This window comes from Nicotiana tomentosiformis, chromosome 1 (genome assembly GCF_000390325.3).
Source record: "Nicotiana tomentosiformis chromosome 1, ASM39032v3, whole genome shotgun sequence".
Taxonomy (NCBI): Eukaryota; Viridiplantae; Streptophyta; class Magnoliopsida; order Solanales; family Solanaceae; genus Nicotiana; species Nicotiana tomentosiformis.
Window position 1 is genome coordinate 154,592,194 of NC_090812.1, and position 14,848 is coordinate 154,607,041.

The following is a 14,848-nucleotide window of genomic DNA, read 5'->3' on the forward strand; positions in this document are numbered from 1 at the left end:
GTTTGAATTAAAGTGAACAAACCAAAATAAATATGATGTCTAAATACCATCCCAGAACTGGAGTCACAAGTGCACGAGCTTCTAGAATAATACAAACAAGGGTCTTAATAAAAATAAAGCTGTCTGAAAGAAAGCACACAACTAAAATAAAGTAGAAGGGGACTTCAGAGCTACGAACGTCGTGCAGTTATACCTCAAGTCTCCACTGAGAGATGAATCCGAGCAAAATTTACAGTATGCCGTTGGGACCAACTCCGAAATTTGCACAAGAAGTGCAGAGTGTAGTATGAGTACAACCTACCCCGTGTACTCTGTAAGTGCCGAGCCTAACCTCGAAGAAGTAGTGACGAGGTTAAGGCAGGTAGCTCACATTAACTTGTACGTAATAATAATAATAATAATAATAACAACAACATGAATAGAGGTAAGACAAGTAAATCATATCAATAATCGAAATCATTTCAGCAGTCATAATCAATTATTTCTTTTCTCATTTTGTTGCATCGTGCAACCCGTTCCAATAATATAATTCTTAAATAAATTTCTGGTGCGACGTGCAACTAGCTCCAACAATATAAACTTAAAATATAATCCGTTGCGGCGTGCAACCCGTTCCCCCAATATATTTATTTTTATTTCCGTTGCAGCGTACAACATGCTCCAACAATATAATTTAAAAACTCTTAAATATAATAAAAAATACTCCAATAAATACCACATTCAATAAGAAATTATTAGGCAACAAAGCACACAATATTTATAAATTATTTAGGAAACAAGTAATGACAAGTAGCAATTAATTATGGAAATTAAGGAGAAAATAGGTAATTTAATTTCTAATATACTAAGTTTCAAGTAGCAATTAAGTCACATAAGTCAAATAGGCATGTAGCAATTATAGCATAAATTCAAGACATAATATTAGACAAGAAATATGAGAGAAATAAATTATATAATAATTAACTCTTGATTTAAAATAATTTATGAATTTAAGATAAATATGTAAACAAGCAATTTGACGACATATAGGCACTCGTCACCTCGCATATACGTCGTTACACATGAAATTCACATAACAACTAATTTACGGATTCTATTCTTTCAAGTCAAGGTTAACCACGACACTTACCTCGCTTCGCAACCAAATTCAAGATTCCAATAAACTTTTGCCTCGCGAATTAGTGTCTGAAAGCTTCAAATCTAGTCACAAACAATTCAATATACTTAACAAGAATCGTAGGAATTAATTCTATATGAAATTACTAATTTTCTGAATTAAAATCCAAAATTCATCTATGGGCCCACATCTCGAATCTCGAAAAACTCACGAAATCCGAACACCTGTTCCGAGACGAGTCCAACCATACAAAAATTATCTAATTTCGATGTAAATGGACCTTCAAATCTTAAATTTCGTTTTTGAAAAGTTTTACAAAAATTCCAATTTTCTTTCATCTAAATCCGAAATAAATGATGAATATAGACATGGATTTATAAAATATAATCACTATATGATAAAGAACACTTACCCAGTTCGAAATCGTGAAAAAAACTTCTTTGAAATCGCCCCTAGGCCGAGCTCTAACGGAGGATTTGTGAAAAATGAGGAAAATCCTGTTTTTGGTCTGTTTTAATCACTAGGCGTCAGGCCTTCTTCGCGTTCGCGAAGGGCCTGTCGAGTTCGCGATGTGCAACAGCCCAAGTTGCCTTCACGTTCGCGAGTCCTCCCACGCATTCGCGAAGGTTGCTCCCCCTAGCCTTCGCGTTCGCGAGCCAATACTCACATTCGCATAGAAGAAACAATGATTCCCCCTCCCTAGGTCACAAGTCTATGCGTTCGCGGGAAGCTGGTCGCGTTCGCGAAGGGTAAGGCCCCCCATTGCTCCGCGTTCGCGACCAAGCTATCGCATTCGCGATGAAGAAAATACCACCCAGCCTAGTTCACTCTTCGCGTTCGCGAGAGTGCCTTCGCGAACGCGAAGAAGTGAACACCAGAAACCAGCAGAAGTGAAAAATCAGCAAACTTTCTAAGTTCAAAAGTTTCGTAGGCTATCTGAAACTCACCCAAGCCCTTGGGGATCCAAACCAAATATGCACACAAGTCCAAAAACCTGATACGAACTCGCTCGCGTGATCAATATACCAAAATAATACCTAGAACTGCGAATCAGACACCAAATCAAATGAAATTTTTATTAAAACTTTAGAACTTCTATTTTAACAACCGACATTCGAATCATGTCAAACTAACTTCGTTTTTCACCAAATTTGACAGACAAGTCATAAATATAGTAATGGATCTATACCAGGTTTCGAAATCAGAATACGAATCCGGTATCAACAAAGTCAAACATTAGTCAAATCTCTGAAGTCATTAAACCTTTAAACTTTAAAATTTTGACCACAAGCGATAACTCGAGCTAGGGACCTCTGAATTTGATTTCGAGCATACGCCCAAATCCCAAATCATGATACGGACGCACTAGGACCGTCAAAATACGGATCCGGGTCCGTTTGATCAAAACATTGACCGAAATCAACTCGAATGGATTTCTAAAGCAAAATTTCACATTTTATTATTTTTTTCACATAAAAACTTTCCGTAATAATTTACGGACTGTGCACGCAAGTCGAAAAAAGTTTAATGGTGCTATTTGAGGTCTCAGAATACATAAATAATTATTAAATTTAAAGAAGACCTTTCGGGTCATCACATTATTATGTTGAGGCTTACTATGATGTCTTTAATTGTCTCTCCTATTATATATAGATAGATTGTATGGAATACGCAATTAGACTTTTCTTTTATTTTATTTTCAATATAAAGTTTTAATTTTTATATTTTTTTATTATGTTGCTTGTAATTATTTAAAATTCAAATTATACTTTTCTTCTATATTTAAATTCAAACTCAAAAAGAGTAGCTAATTATTAATATAATAATAATTCATAATTTTGTTTTTTTTTAAAAAAAACTTTAAATTCAAAAAGAAACTAATTATTACCTAACCTAACTAACTTTGTCCTAAAATTGTCAAGTGACTGTTTATTATGTTGCCATTTGGCATACTATGGTGTCTTTGCTTCTCCTATTTTATATATATATATATATATATATATAAAGATTTTCGATATAAAGTTTTGATTTGTATATTTTTTACTATGTTGTTTGTAATTAATTCAAATTCAAATTAGACTTTTCTTTTATATTTAAATTCAAATTCAAAAATAATAAATAAAGCATAATTTAATTTTTTTGAAATTCAAATTTAAAATAAATTAATTATTACCTAACCTAACTAACTTTGTCCTAAAATTGTCAAGTGGCTTTTTATTATGTTTTCACTTAGCTTACTGTGGTGTCTTTGCATCTCCTATTATATATCCTTAGTTCCTGCGAGGTAGGCATGGGCACTTCCCTTGCATTTCGCTCCATCACACTGATCTCCCTCATGATTTATAACATTACCGGCACCTCCCTTATTTTTTATAACACTAATCCTTAGCAGATCTAGTTTGGTTTATAATGTTATGTGTTGGTTGATTTGAGTGGTTAAATAACAATTTATTTTTGCTTATTCATTTTATGACTCTTTTTTTAAAATTTAAAATAAAGCATATTAGGAAGGGCAATTTAGTCCATCATAATATTTTATATTAAAAAATAAATATATTTAAAGAATTATTACAAAGAAATCAAAATAAGAGATATAAGAGGAAAACGCGAGGGAAGGACTCTGAAATTAACTCTAAAAGAATTAGCTCAGCAGAAATGTGATTAATAGCATCATAAACAAAACTATCAAACTCGAAATGCACACAAAAGAAAGATGTCATGAGTTATTTAAAAAGAACACTTTTTATTATGCGGGAGAAATGCTATTAAAGAACCTTCTATGAACTTTTTTCTTATAAAATTTCTACTTAGTTTGCTTTTGTCTCCAAATGTTTTCATGCTTTCCTATACCATGATTTGATAAAGTACACAATTAGTATAAAAGTTTTTCATACGGTTAGTGCATATAAATTAAATCTTTAAAATAATATTAATTTATTAAAAAGATTGACATAAATGGTCTCACGAGGGCTGGTCTTAGCCGAATGTCTCTAAAATTAGCGATATATAAAAAAATTCCTCGGACCGGCATAGAGTTTTTCAGGGTTTCTCTGTTGGAATTTTAAGCTTGTGTAGCTTAAAGAGGGTGAATGAGAAATTGAGGGGAAAATAAAATATTTGAGTTTCCCTCCTTGACAAAGGGACATTGTCCCATATTGGAGGAAGAAAAGGCTTTTGATGGGTATATATATAATTGCTCTTCTTCTAGCTCTTAAAGAGTTAAGAAGAAGGCAAGCCTCGCGCCGCCGTCGTCGTCGCTCGCTCGGCTTCGGTCAAAGATTGATTGATTAATCTTTTTGGACAAACTTCCTTTCAATTATTTAATTAACGAAAAATTCAATCCGGAATAACCCATGACCCGCGACCCGGTCCGGTCAGGCCCGTTTTCTTTTTCGGATTATTTTGAATCGATTTTCCCGCAATATTTCAAACAACCCTGTTCCAACAGCCATGGCTGTTTCTGAAACATTGCAAACCTTTTCAGAAAACAATGCCAGCAACTCTATAAATAGAGTTTGAATTCCAGAATCTTTCCTTACGAAATTTTCTGAGCTTCTTCTTCTTTTTTCTTTTTCTTCTTCTTCTTCTTCTTCTCCTTCTTCTTCTGCACAAAAAATCCAGTGTGTTTTACAGCCTTCGAGTGGCTCGCTGTTCACCGGCGTTTGGTACCAACACTCCGGTGAGTTAAATTGTTCTATCCTGGGAGGATATATTCCAGTACCTCGGGTACTTGAGGGAAATAATTTTCTTAAGGACACACTGTGTATTCAGTGGGCTCGATTTATTCCTATACTGTTTTTTCAAAATTTATTTCGTTAAACAAGTATTACTAACTTTCTTTTTTGTTTATATATTTCAGAAAGTTTAATTGTTTATTACAGCAATACAGATTTAATAACATTCTCTACCGAATTAAGTTGTTCATCGAAGTTATCTGATTGTCATACTTTTTCTCTTCAGAATTCCTATATCTTATTGGTAGAGTTGATGTTATATTCACTCTACATATTTGTTAAGTTGTTCATCGAAGTCTACCCGATTGTCATACTTTTTCTCTTCAGAGTTTCTCTACCAAATTGGTAGAGTTGATGCTATATTCACTCTACATATTTGTTAAGTTGTTCATCTAAATCTATCCGATTGACATACTTTTTGTGAGTTGTTTTAACAAAGTATTCTTCGAATTTGCAACTAATTTCGATTAAACCATCACAAATCTGCTCCAAATGATCTCAAATATGAAACAAAGCTCCCAAATACTAACGCAAGCAATCCCTAATTACCAATTAGTCAAATAATACCAAATCAAAAAGACTCATTTATCTTCTTCAACACTTTCTAAAGTCTGATAATGGAGGTTTGAGTTTTTTTTTTTTTTTTTTTTTTACGTAAATCACCAAAATCTGTGTTAAACTAAAAATTTAAGTACAACTTATCAACATCCAAAATAATTTAATCAATAATCGGTCATTAACTTCTATTTTCACTACCAAACAAGAATTTCAACTTTCAAAGATTAAATAACTATAGTGTTCAAGTCAAAAGCATAGATATTTTGTTAAGACCAGTCAAAACGGGGATATTCTACCACGACCAATCCCTTTGGGTGACAGGCTGTGCAAATTTTTATCCACCCATTTTCAAATACTTTAAGTTAAAACTTTTCATTTTACCCTCAGAAGTTTTTATAGCTTTAAAAAAATATATGGTACTACAAGTTTCTAACAGTTTTAAAAGTTATAGCATATTTATGAACACAATTTTCAAAAACTCTTTCATATCTTTTTTGAATTTCATGGCGACTTAAAATTATGTTACATAAATTGAAATTGAGAGAGTAGTAAAACTTTAAATTATACCGATTATATAAAAGATAAATCCAAAAAATAAAGTAGTATTACTTGACACTTTGGAACCCAAGAATTTTGTTATCCAAAATATTTGTGACAGCATTTCATATAAGCCAAATCCTCAACCACATTTTTGCTCTAAAGCAATTTTATCCACAGGTCATATATAACTCATAAAATAGTGAACCAAAAACCAAGAAAATCCATAAAAGAAAAAGATGGAATTAACTACAACTTCACAGTCTCTTTCCTATGCTAATCTTCCAAAACTACCATCTCTGTTCCCATCTAGAGTTAATGTTTGTTCTTCCAATTCCATTAATATTCTTGGATTTAATTGCATACCCAGAAAGCTAAAATGCAATGCAAGAAAACAACTGAGACAATTTGGAGCTATCCATGCTTCTGTGGCGGAGAGCAATTCAACTAATGTTTCTGTTACATGGCTTCTTGAATTTATAGGTATGTGGTAGTAGTTTTTTTTTTTTGGGAAGGATAGTCTTGGAGTAACGGTAAAGTTCTCTGCGTGACATATATACCTATATAGGTCACGGGTTCGAGTGGCCCTTCCCTGAATCCTACACGAACGAGGAATATTTTGTGCACCGGGCTAGCTATAGAAGTTTATGATCATGAGCTAGTGCTGAATTGTAGAATGGGAAACAATTAAGGGGATCAAATTTGCAAGAACTATAAAAAAAAGGCAACCCGGTGCATAAAGCATCCTGCATTCATTAGCGAAGGGCCGCACTCCAAGAGAATGCGACGTAGGCAACCTACTCTGATTTCATGGCTCGAACCCCTAACATATTGCAAGAACTAATACTTGAATAAAGAAAAGGGAAAATAATAAACCCCAATAGAGAAAAAAAAGTTAGGTGATTTTTTCTTATATGCCTAAATTTTGGTGGACAGAATTATTCATACCTATGCTTGTAAGAAGTAGCAAGTATCCGAAGAAATGATGTGCATAAGCCGGTCCGACACTACCATTATAAAGTAAAATAAGGAAAACTTTAGAGACCAAACTCTTACACTTTTTAAATTAAGAATTTAACTTATATACACTGATAATGCATTGCTTTTTACGCTGTGAGTGCATGTTATAGCTGGTCATTTTCTTTATTCTCCATATTGATATTTACAAGTAGGCTTATTATAGAGAATTATATGTCGTTGTAGGTCATTTTAACATGATGGTGCAAAAAATTATACGGGAGCGCATACAAGTTAAACTCTTTAATTTAAGGGTAAATATGCTCAGTTAAAAAATATGTAGGGATCAAACCAAGGTAACAACTCAAGAGACTAAAATCACTATTTTCCCTTGTAGTTTGTTGTTTCCTTTGTCCTTGACTTCATCATTGTGAACCACATCAGAGGCGGACGCACGTTGAACGAAGCAGTGTCACGCGACACCGCTTCGTCGGAAAATTTTACTAAACATAAGTATTATTACTGTGGGAAATAATAACAAGAGAAAATGTCACCACTTAGACACAGATCATCGTCTAGTACGCTGGTTAAGTGCCTTATTTTGTTGTAAGAGGCCGTAGATTCGAACTTCAAGTAGAAAATATTTTTGGCATATATTTGAGAGAGCCTCTTGTTAAAAACTATAGGTAAGTAGAATTGGACTCAGAACCTCTTCTAACTTAAGACTCAACAAAATCAATGCACTAACGCCATTTCTTATGTAGAAATGTGATAATTAAAGTTATTTATTCTTCGTTCTTCTATAAATATCGATGGCGCTTATAAAAAATCTTGCGTACGCCCCTGAACCACATGTTGTATGTACTGTTCCTAGTTGATGCTTTAAAGCAAGGACCTGAATTTGTGTTACTTGCTTTCTTCTTTCATAATGAATTGTGTTATAAGCTGCAGAGTATAGTAATCTCTAGATATGGTTAACGACAACAGGAGCTTTAAGCATTTTTTGTGATCTTATCATCTATTCATGTACCCTTTAGTTTAGAACTTTTGATTTACTATCAATTTTTGAATACATCAATGCTGGAAAAAGGTGATGGAGACGCAAGACACATCGGTTCTCCAACTGCAAAGCCAGGCTCTCTTGAAATACCTTCTGTAAGTATTATGATGTACAATTCTTTTTGCGACATTGGATTCACCATTTAACGTACGTGTGCCATGTATGTTAATTGCAAATTCTGCAACATGGTTTAGGGTGCAGTTACTGTCGGACGTCTTGCTGAGAAGGCAGATATGGTCATTCCGGTGCCTACAGGTAATGAAAGCAGTTTTCCGAAATAATTTTACTTATAGAAATTGACCGTGTAAGTAATGTTTACTCTATGTAATTTAACCTGTTGAAAAGGGTTGCCGACCTACTTTTCAAGTAACTAGTTCCACTTATTATTAATTACCTTTAGTTATCTTTTTAGATGAGTTGATGATATAATTGTTTCGACATTGTTAATTTATAGAAGTTAAACTCAACTGAAATGCTTCGTCTTTCCTCTTTTTGAGTAATTTAAGGGAAGGATTTTACTTACATACACTGACAGTGTAAGCAAGTTTTGCATTGTCGATGTAATATAAACTTAGTCAAGGTATAAAGTTGGTTTGCCAAAAAAAAAAGTTTTAGTTTCTGCAGCTGAATATCTGTTAATGTACAAACAGTATCTGCTGTACATGCTCTGCTACAAAGCATGGAAGAGTATCTCGTAGTTACAGATTTAGACAGCACGAATGGCACGTTCATCGGAGAGAAGAGGCTCAGACCTGGTGTGGCTGCTGCTGCATCACCTGGAAGTCTCTTGACATTTGGTAAAGCTTCAGTCCTAATTTTACTTTCTGTATCTTATTTTCCTTTGCTGAGGATCTATCGGAAACAGTCTCTCTGCCGTTCTAGGGTAGGGGTAAGGTTGTGCACATCCTACCCTCCCCAGACCCTACTTGTAGGAATACATTGGTGGTTGTTGTATCCTGCTTTCCTTCCCCTTTAAACCGTTGTTATAATTTCGTCCGTGTATAATTAAATCAGGGAATATGGTTAATTAGTCCAGAGTCCACAAGATATGACCCGCCTTAATTAGGTTTGTATAGTCCGCTTTGGTCCAGCCAGTGTTGTGAAGAGCGTGAAGCGAGGAAAAGCGACAACCCTCTTTTCTCTTAAAGCGAGAAGCGAGAAGCGAAGCGCTCGCTTTTTTGAAGCGAAGCAGAATTTAAAAAAAAAAATTAAAATAAATACTGCATAGACAACATTCAATACTTCAATGTAAAAACTAAAGAGTAGCATCAATTAAAGCACAAAATGAGCATCCTATTCTTCGACAAGATTGTCAAATTCTTGTATTCTACTATCATTATTATATTGCTCGTCATCTTCTTCAACTTCTTCTTCATCAACTAATAAGAACTAAAAATAAAGGATATAAAAATAAGAGGAAGGGCAGTACACCATTCCAGTAAAAAATGGGCAGCATTTCAAACGAAAAAACAGTGCAAGAAAATGAAGAAGAAGAAGAAGAAGAGGAGAAGAATGAGAAAGAAGAACTGAAGGGAAAAAAAAAATTCGCCAGCATTTCGCTGCTATTTGGACGCTAAACAATGAAATCACATACCTGGAAAGTGTAGAAAACTTGAACCCTAATCGCCTCTTTCTTTCTCTGTTGTTGCTGGTCGATATGTTTTAAAAAAGAACATCCTTTTTAATTAAATAGGTGGGCAGCCATTTAAAACAGAGAAGCGCACACTTCTTACGCATCGCTTCGCATCCTCGCTTCTCGCTTTTTAGTGGGAAGCGAGCGCTTTTGAATACATGCTACGCTTCAGATAGCAGAAGCGCTCGATGGATCACCTCGCTTCGCTTCTTGCTTTAAGCGAGGAAGTGACCGCTTTTCACAACACTGGGTCCAACGGATCTCATTGATTTGTTCGCTGGGCTATGCCGCATCGACATACTCTGTGAACTTGTGCTCTGTCTTATATAACACTTCACTTTTCTCTCACTTTCTCATGTCGAATTTGTTCAAAGCGTCATACGCACCTCTTTTTCGGAAGCTTGTCATGTTAGAAGCCTGTAAATCCTTCTCTTTTATCTGCCCTCCATCATGACCGACATTAGACCACGTGAGCTTGTTGAAAGGAGAACATATGTCAATGGCCAATCTCTTGTGTGGATATGGAGTATGTATGTAGCATTAACCAAATGGAGTATTTGATGCACCCTCGTCTTTGATGATATGAGAAACATTAGAAATCCATTATATAAGTAAAAAGGGAAGAAAAAGGACAAAAGGAAAAAAAGAATTTTGAGACTATCTAGGGGAAGTTGGGATATCATAAGTTAAGTAACTTACATTATAAAGAACTTTTACGCGATCAGTGTATTTAACGTATTGTAGCAAGTTACTTTCCTTATTTTTCTAGGTTACTAATTTTATTTATTACGAACTGTTACTTGTAATTATCTTTTAGGTGACTTGATTGTTTAAAAATTCTTTTATACTGTCAGTGTATAAAAGTTAAACTCGTGTATCAAATGTGTCGACTTTCTCATTTAGGGGACACCAATTTGGCGATATTCCGGGTAGCAAAGCTTGAGAAGATGGAAACTCCATCTGAACCAGAAAAAGCTGAAGCTAATACAGAGGAAGAGGAGTCAAGTAGCAGCTAAAAGTTCAGAGTTGTTATTATCTGCAATAATTTTGTATACAGAGGAAATTTATATATGTGCTTCTATTGAACTTGTGTTGTCCATTTTCTTCTTGACTTGAGGTTATCCCTTTGTTTTCCTTTCCCACCAATTTTTATATTAGCCTTGAGTTTTGTTTCTTTATCTTTTCTACTAGAAGACATCTATATAATGTGCCTTTTCTATGCTCACTTTTACCCAAAAAATGACAGGGAAAAATCATATAAAAAGGAAAAGAGTTGGATAATTCTCCAGACAGTTTTATATATAAAAGGCTAACTACAAAAACTTTACTAAAAGGTTTAGATCTAAAAACTTATGGTTTCTCTCTTCTATATTCCAATTGATACCTTTTACTTTCCTAGTTTCACTTTATTTGTGATCAATATTTAACCAAACACAAAACCAAATTTAGTGGGGCAATATGAGTAACATACACCAGGTGGAAAACCACAAGAAAAAAACTTAAACGCGAGGAATGATGAGATAATATTGCACAAGAAGGTCAAGTTGTTATTATCTTTTATTCATCTTTTCTTACAAGAATGGCCAAGTTGAAACCAATATAAGATCTATATGTCTAAGGATTTCAAAAAATGGACTAATCATGTGTATACGGGTGAAACCGAGCCCGTGGGACGCCTCGGTTTCCGATGAAGTGAACAGAGCAAGAAACGTAAAGGCAAGGATCCCTTTGATCCGGGGTCCGGGCAAAACACCCGCCCTCGGGAGTATCGGGGTCATGACCCCCAGTTCCGGTTCGAACCCTAAAAGCCTCAGAGAGCATGACCAGAGAACCGGTGATTAGTTAAACAGAAGAGTTTTACCTTTTATGGAATTGTACTTAGAGTAAAACTCTCATACTGTATAAAGGGGGTCTGATTATTCATTAGGGACATTGTAAGACGCACATCAAATCAATATACTCTTATTTTCTCTGTTATTCAAAGTTCTCATTTTTGTTCATTAAATCATCAGTAACGTGAGCCCCGATTCGAAGGCAGGCATTCCATTAAGCTGTTACTAAGTCCGAGATCACTCCTCTTCATTGGTTAAACAATTTATCACGTCATTTATCTGTTTAATCTAACACAATTTATTGTTTGTTTTAAAATCACGTAAAAATTTAATTGTTATTCATTTTTCAGGGTAAACATCATGCTAAATCGAACGCTTGTTGTGCTCAATATTAAAAAGGAAATGTAGAAGAAACGTGTAAATTTATTTCTGATCTGAAACTTCTTTTTATGGCTCTAATTCGTATACATTAAATACAAACCTAGAAGTTGCCCGTTTTGTGTTTTCATCGGTTATCTCAGTGGCGGAGCGACATTGAACCAAGGCTTGGCAGATGAAAATTACATTATATTACTAGATAATTTTTTATATTTTATGTATATATATTATACGTTAACTCCCTTCGACTTTTCGATGTAACTAATTATTTATTTTTTGATACCCCTTGATGAAAATTCTGGCTCCGCCACTGGATTATCTAACCATTGCTTTCATTCACTTCATTTTTCTAACCAGTATGTTGACCTTTGAAGTTCTCGCCAATTTGGTTTCGGTTGAAAAACTTATAAATCTTATTAAAAGACGCATGTCATATACTCACTCCGTCCAAGTTTACTTGCCCACAATACTAAAAATATATAGTGATTATAGCAGGTTCTTGCAGCATGCTGGTCTGATGGAGATGAAAGCAGTAGGAAGAACATTTACATGGACAAATAACCATGTGTATAGTATACAGTCAAACCTCTCTGTAACAACCTCGTTTGTTCCGAATATGTTTGGATGTTACAGCGAAATGTTGTTATAGAAAACATATATTATAACATGAAAATTGGTTACGGAAAAGCTTGGCTTTTATAGTGAAGTGTTGTTATATAAGTATGTTGTTATAGAGATGTGCAACTGTAGTAGGATTGAAATTGAAGAAATTGAAGAAAAAAAGCCTTATTAGCCTGGGAAAAGATTTGTATGCCTAAAGTTGCAGGTGGGATGAATCTCTTGAACATACACCTGTGGAATAAAGCAGCATTGTGCAAATTGCTCTGGACGTTAAGTAAAAAGAAAGATATCCTTTAGGTAAAGTGGATTCATATGTATTATGGGAAAGGGGAGTCAATGTGGGATAAAATACCTAAACAAGCCTGTTGGATGATACAGAAGGTATTCAAAGCCAAACTCTACATTGAAGAAGTTGAATGACTAAAGAAAATCTCCTTTCATGTGATTCTTTCTCCACCAAGAAGATTTATCTACAATTGCTTGGCTAGTACACAAAAGTTGCATGGAGAAGACTCATCTGTAATAATCCAGGTTATCTTAAATGGCTATTCATTGTGAATTTAGTGGCACATGGCAGATTATACACGGGGGCGAATGTAGTGTTGAACCGACGGGTTCAATTGAACCCATAACTTTCGACGCGGAGTAGAAATTTATATGTAAAAATTCATTAAAATTACAAAAATAGTAGATATGAACCCATAACTTTAAAAATATAATGGGTTCAATGCTAAAAATCTTGAAAGTTGAACCCATAAGATTTAAATCCTGGATCCGCCTCTGATTATACACAAGAGACAGATTAGCTTAGTAGGGGATGGTGGTTGATCAGAGTTGCCCTCTATGTAGGGTAGAACAGGAAAGTATTGATCATTTATTTTCAAATGTATTGTTTCTGCATATATATGGGATAAGTTACTACAATGGCAGGAGGTTACAAGGAAGGCTATCAACTGGACTGATGAATTGGACTGGTTTGACAGGCACTACAAAGGGAAGAATTCAGGTGCTACTATCTACAGGTTGACCATGGCAGCAACTGTCTAGTTTGTTTGGCGAGAAAGAAACCTGGTGGTATTTCAGAACAAGAGCAGAACAACTAGTACAATTATTAAATTGATAATCCAAGAAAACTTAAGCATGTGCAAGAAGTTTTTTTTTTTTATATAGAATTTCCCAGGCTTCCTGGGGGGTATTTATTTCCAAAAGATAGGAGGGGGATGTGAGCCTTACCTCCAAGGATTACAACACACTGATATACATCCAACAGAGGTTGTTACATTAGTTTGCGCCTCTATTAAAGTACAAGACATTTACTACTTAGCTAACAAAAAAATTTCCTTTGTCATACTTAAGCCTAACAGTAGGCATCAGGTGTTTGTCAAGCACAAAAGAACCTTTAGTTCCTTTTGGGAGTTGTTGGAAAGAAAGGTATACTTTGGCTTCAGAGTTAGTAGTCGCCAATTTTGCTAAAGAGTCTGCTACTTCATTTGCCTCCCTGAAGCAATGCACAGGGGTAATATTGGCTTGGTTCATTATATGTGAAGTATCTTTTATGATCTTCTTCAACCTATAGTTGTTGGTATCACCCTCCTTCAGCATATTCATCACCAGCATTGAGTCCAATTTAATTGTGAAGTCTGAGAACCCATTTTGTACACACCAATTAATGTCAAACATAGCAGCTTGAGCCTCTGACATGTTATTGTTGCTGCATCTTGAAGGAATTGAGAAGGCCATAATGAGATCTCCTTGGTCGTTTCTCACCACTCCTTCCAATCCCGCTTTTCCATTACAATGAATAAAGCTTCCATCGGTATTTACTTTAATGACTCCATGTTTAGGTTTATTCCAGCATACTGAGATAGCCTTAGGAATAGGTTGAAGTTTCATCATGTTGTCACAAAAGTTGACCCAAGGCAATGTTAGCTTGCATTTTGGGAAAGCTCTATTGATTGCAGCTTGAGTATTCCAGTAGATCTGTTGCTTCATCTTGTAGTAGTTGAACCTCTTTTCATCACCATATTTGCAAGAACATCTACTCTTCCACATCTCCCAACATATTATAATAGGGATGATTTGGAGAGCAAATTTGTGAAGAGCATTCTTAGATTTCTGTAGCCACCAATGATTTATTAATCCTCTAATTGGCAATTGCATAGGAATGATTCCCAGAGGGGATCCTATAGCTTTCCAGATATACCTAGCTGCATCACTCTCAACAAAAACATGTTGCATAGTCTCTTTTTTTGGGTTATTGCAGCAGTTACAATTAGAGATAATGTTCTTACCAAAATCAAGGATAATATCATCAAAAGGAAGTTTAGATAAGCACAATCTCCATGTTAGGAAAGAAATTTTAAAAGGAATGCTAGAGTGTCATACCTTTGTAAGGAATCGATCTTTCTCCTTTGCGTCTCT

General features: G+C 34.8%; 1 protein-coding gene across 1 annotated transcript; it reads left to right on the plus strand.

Annotated features, from left to right (window-relative positions):
* Nucleotides 1-6,044: 6,044 nt before the first annotated feature.
* LOC104100939 (uncharacterized) lies at nt 6,045-10,774 on the plus strand. Its single transcript, XM_009608308.4, has 5 exons — nt 6,045-6,429; nt 7,994-8,058; nt 8,158-8,218; nt 8,614-8,760; nt 10,500-10,774. Exons 1-5 carry the CDS (start codon nt 6,186-6,188, stop codon nt 10,610-10,612), a joined length of 630 nt encoding a protein of 209 aa, XP_009606603.1. The 5' UTR covers nt 6,045-6,185; the 3' UTR covers nt 10,613-10,774.
* The last annotated feature ends 4,074 nt before the right edge of the window (nt 10,775-14,848 follow it).

Excerpts from the sequence above, each read along its gene's own strand:
- LOC104100939 (XM_009608308.4), top strand. The coding sequence starts at position 6,186 with ATGGAATTAACTACAACTTCACAGTCTCTTTCCTATGCTAATCTTCCA. Across the intron at positions 8,219-8,613 it reads GGTCATTCCGGTGCCTACAG|TATCTGCTGTACATGCTCTG; the intron begins GTAATGAAAGCA and ends ATGTACAAACAG. Across the intron at positions 8,761-10,499 it reads TGGAAGTCTCTTGACATTTG|GGGACACCAATTTGGCGATA; the intron begins GTAAAGCTTCAG and ends TTTCTCATTTAG.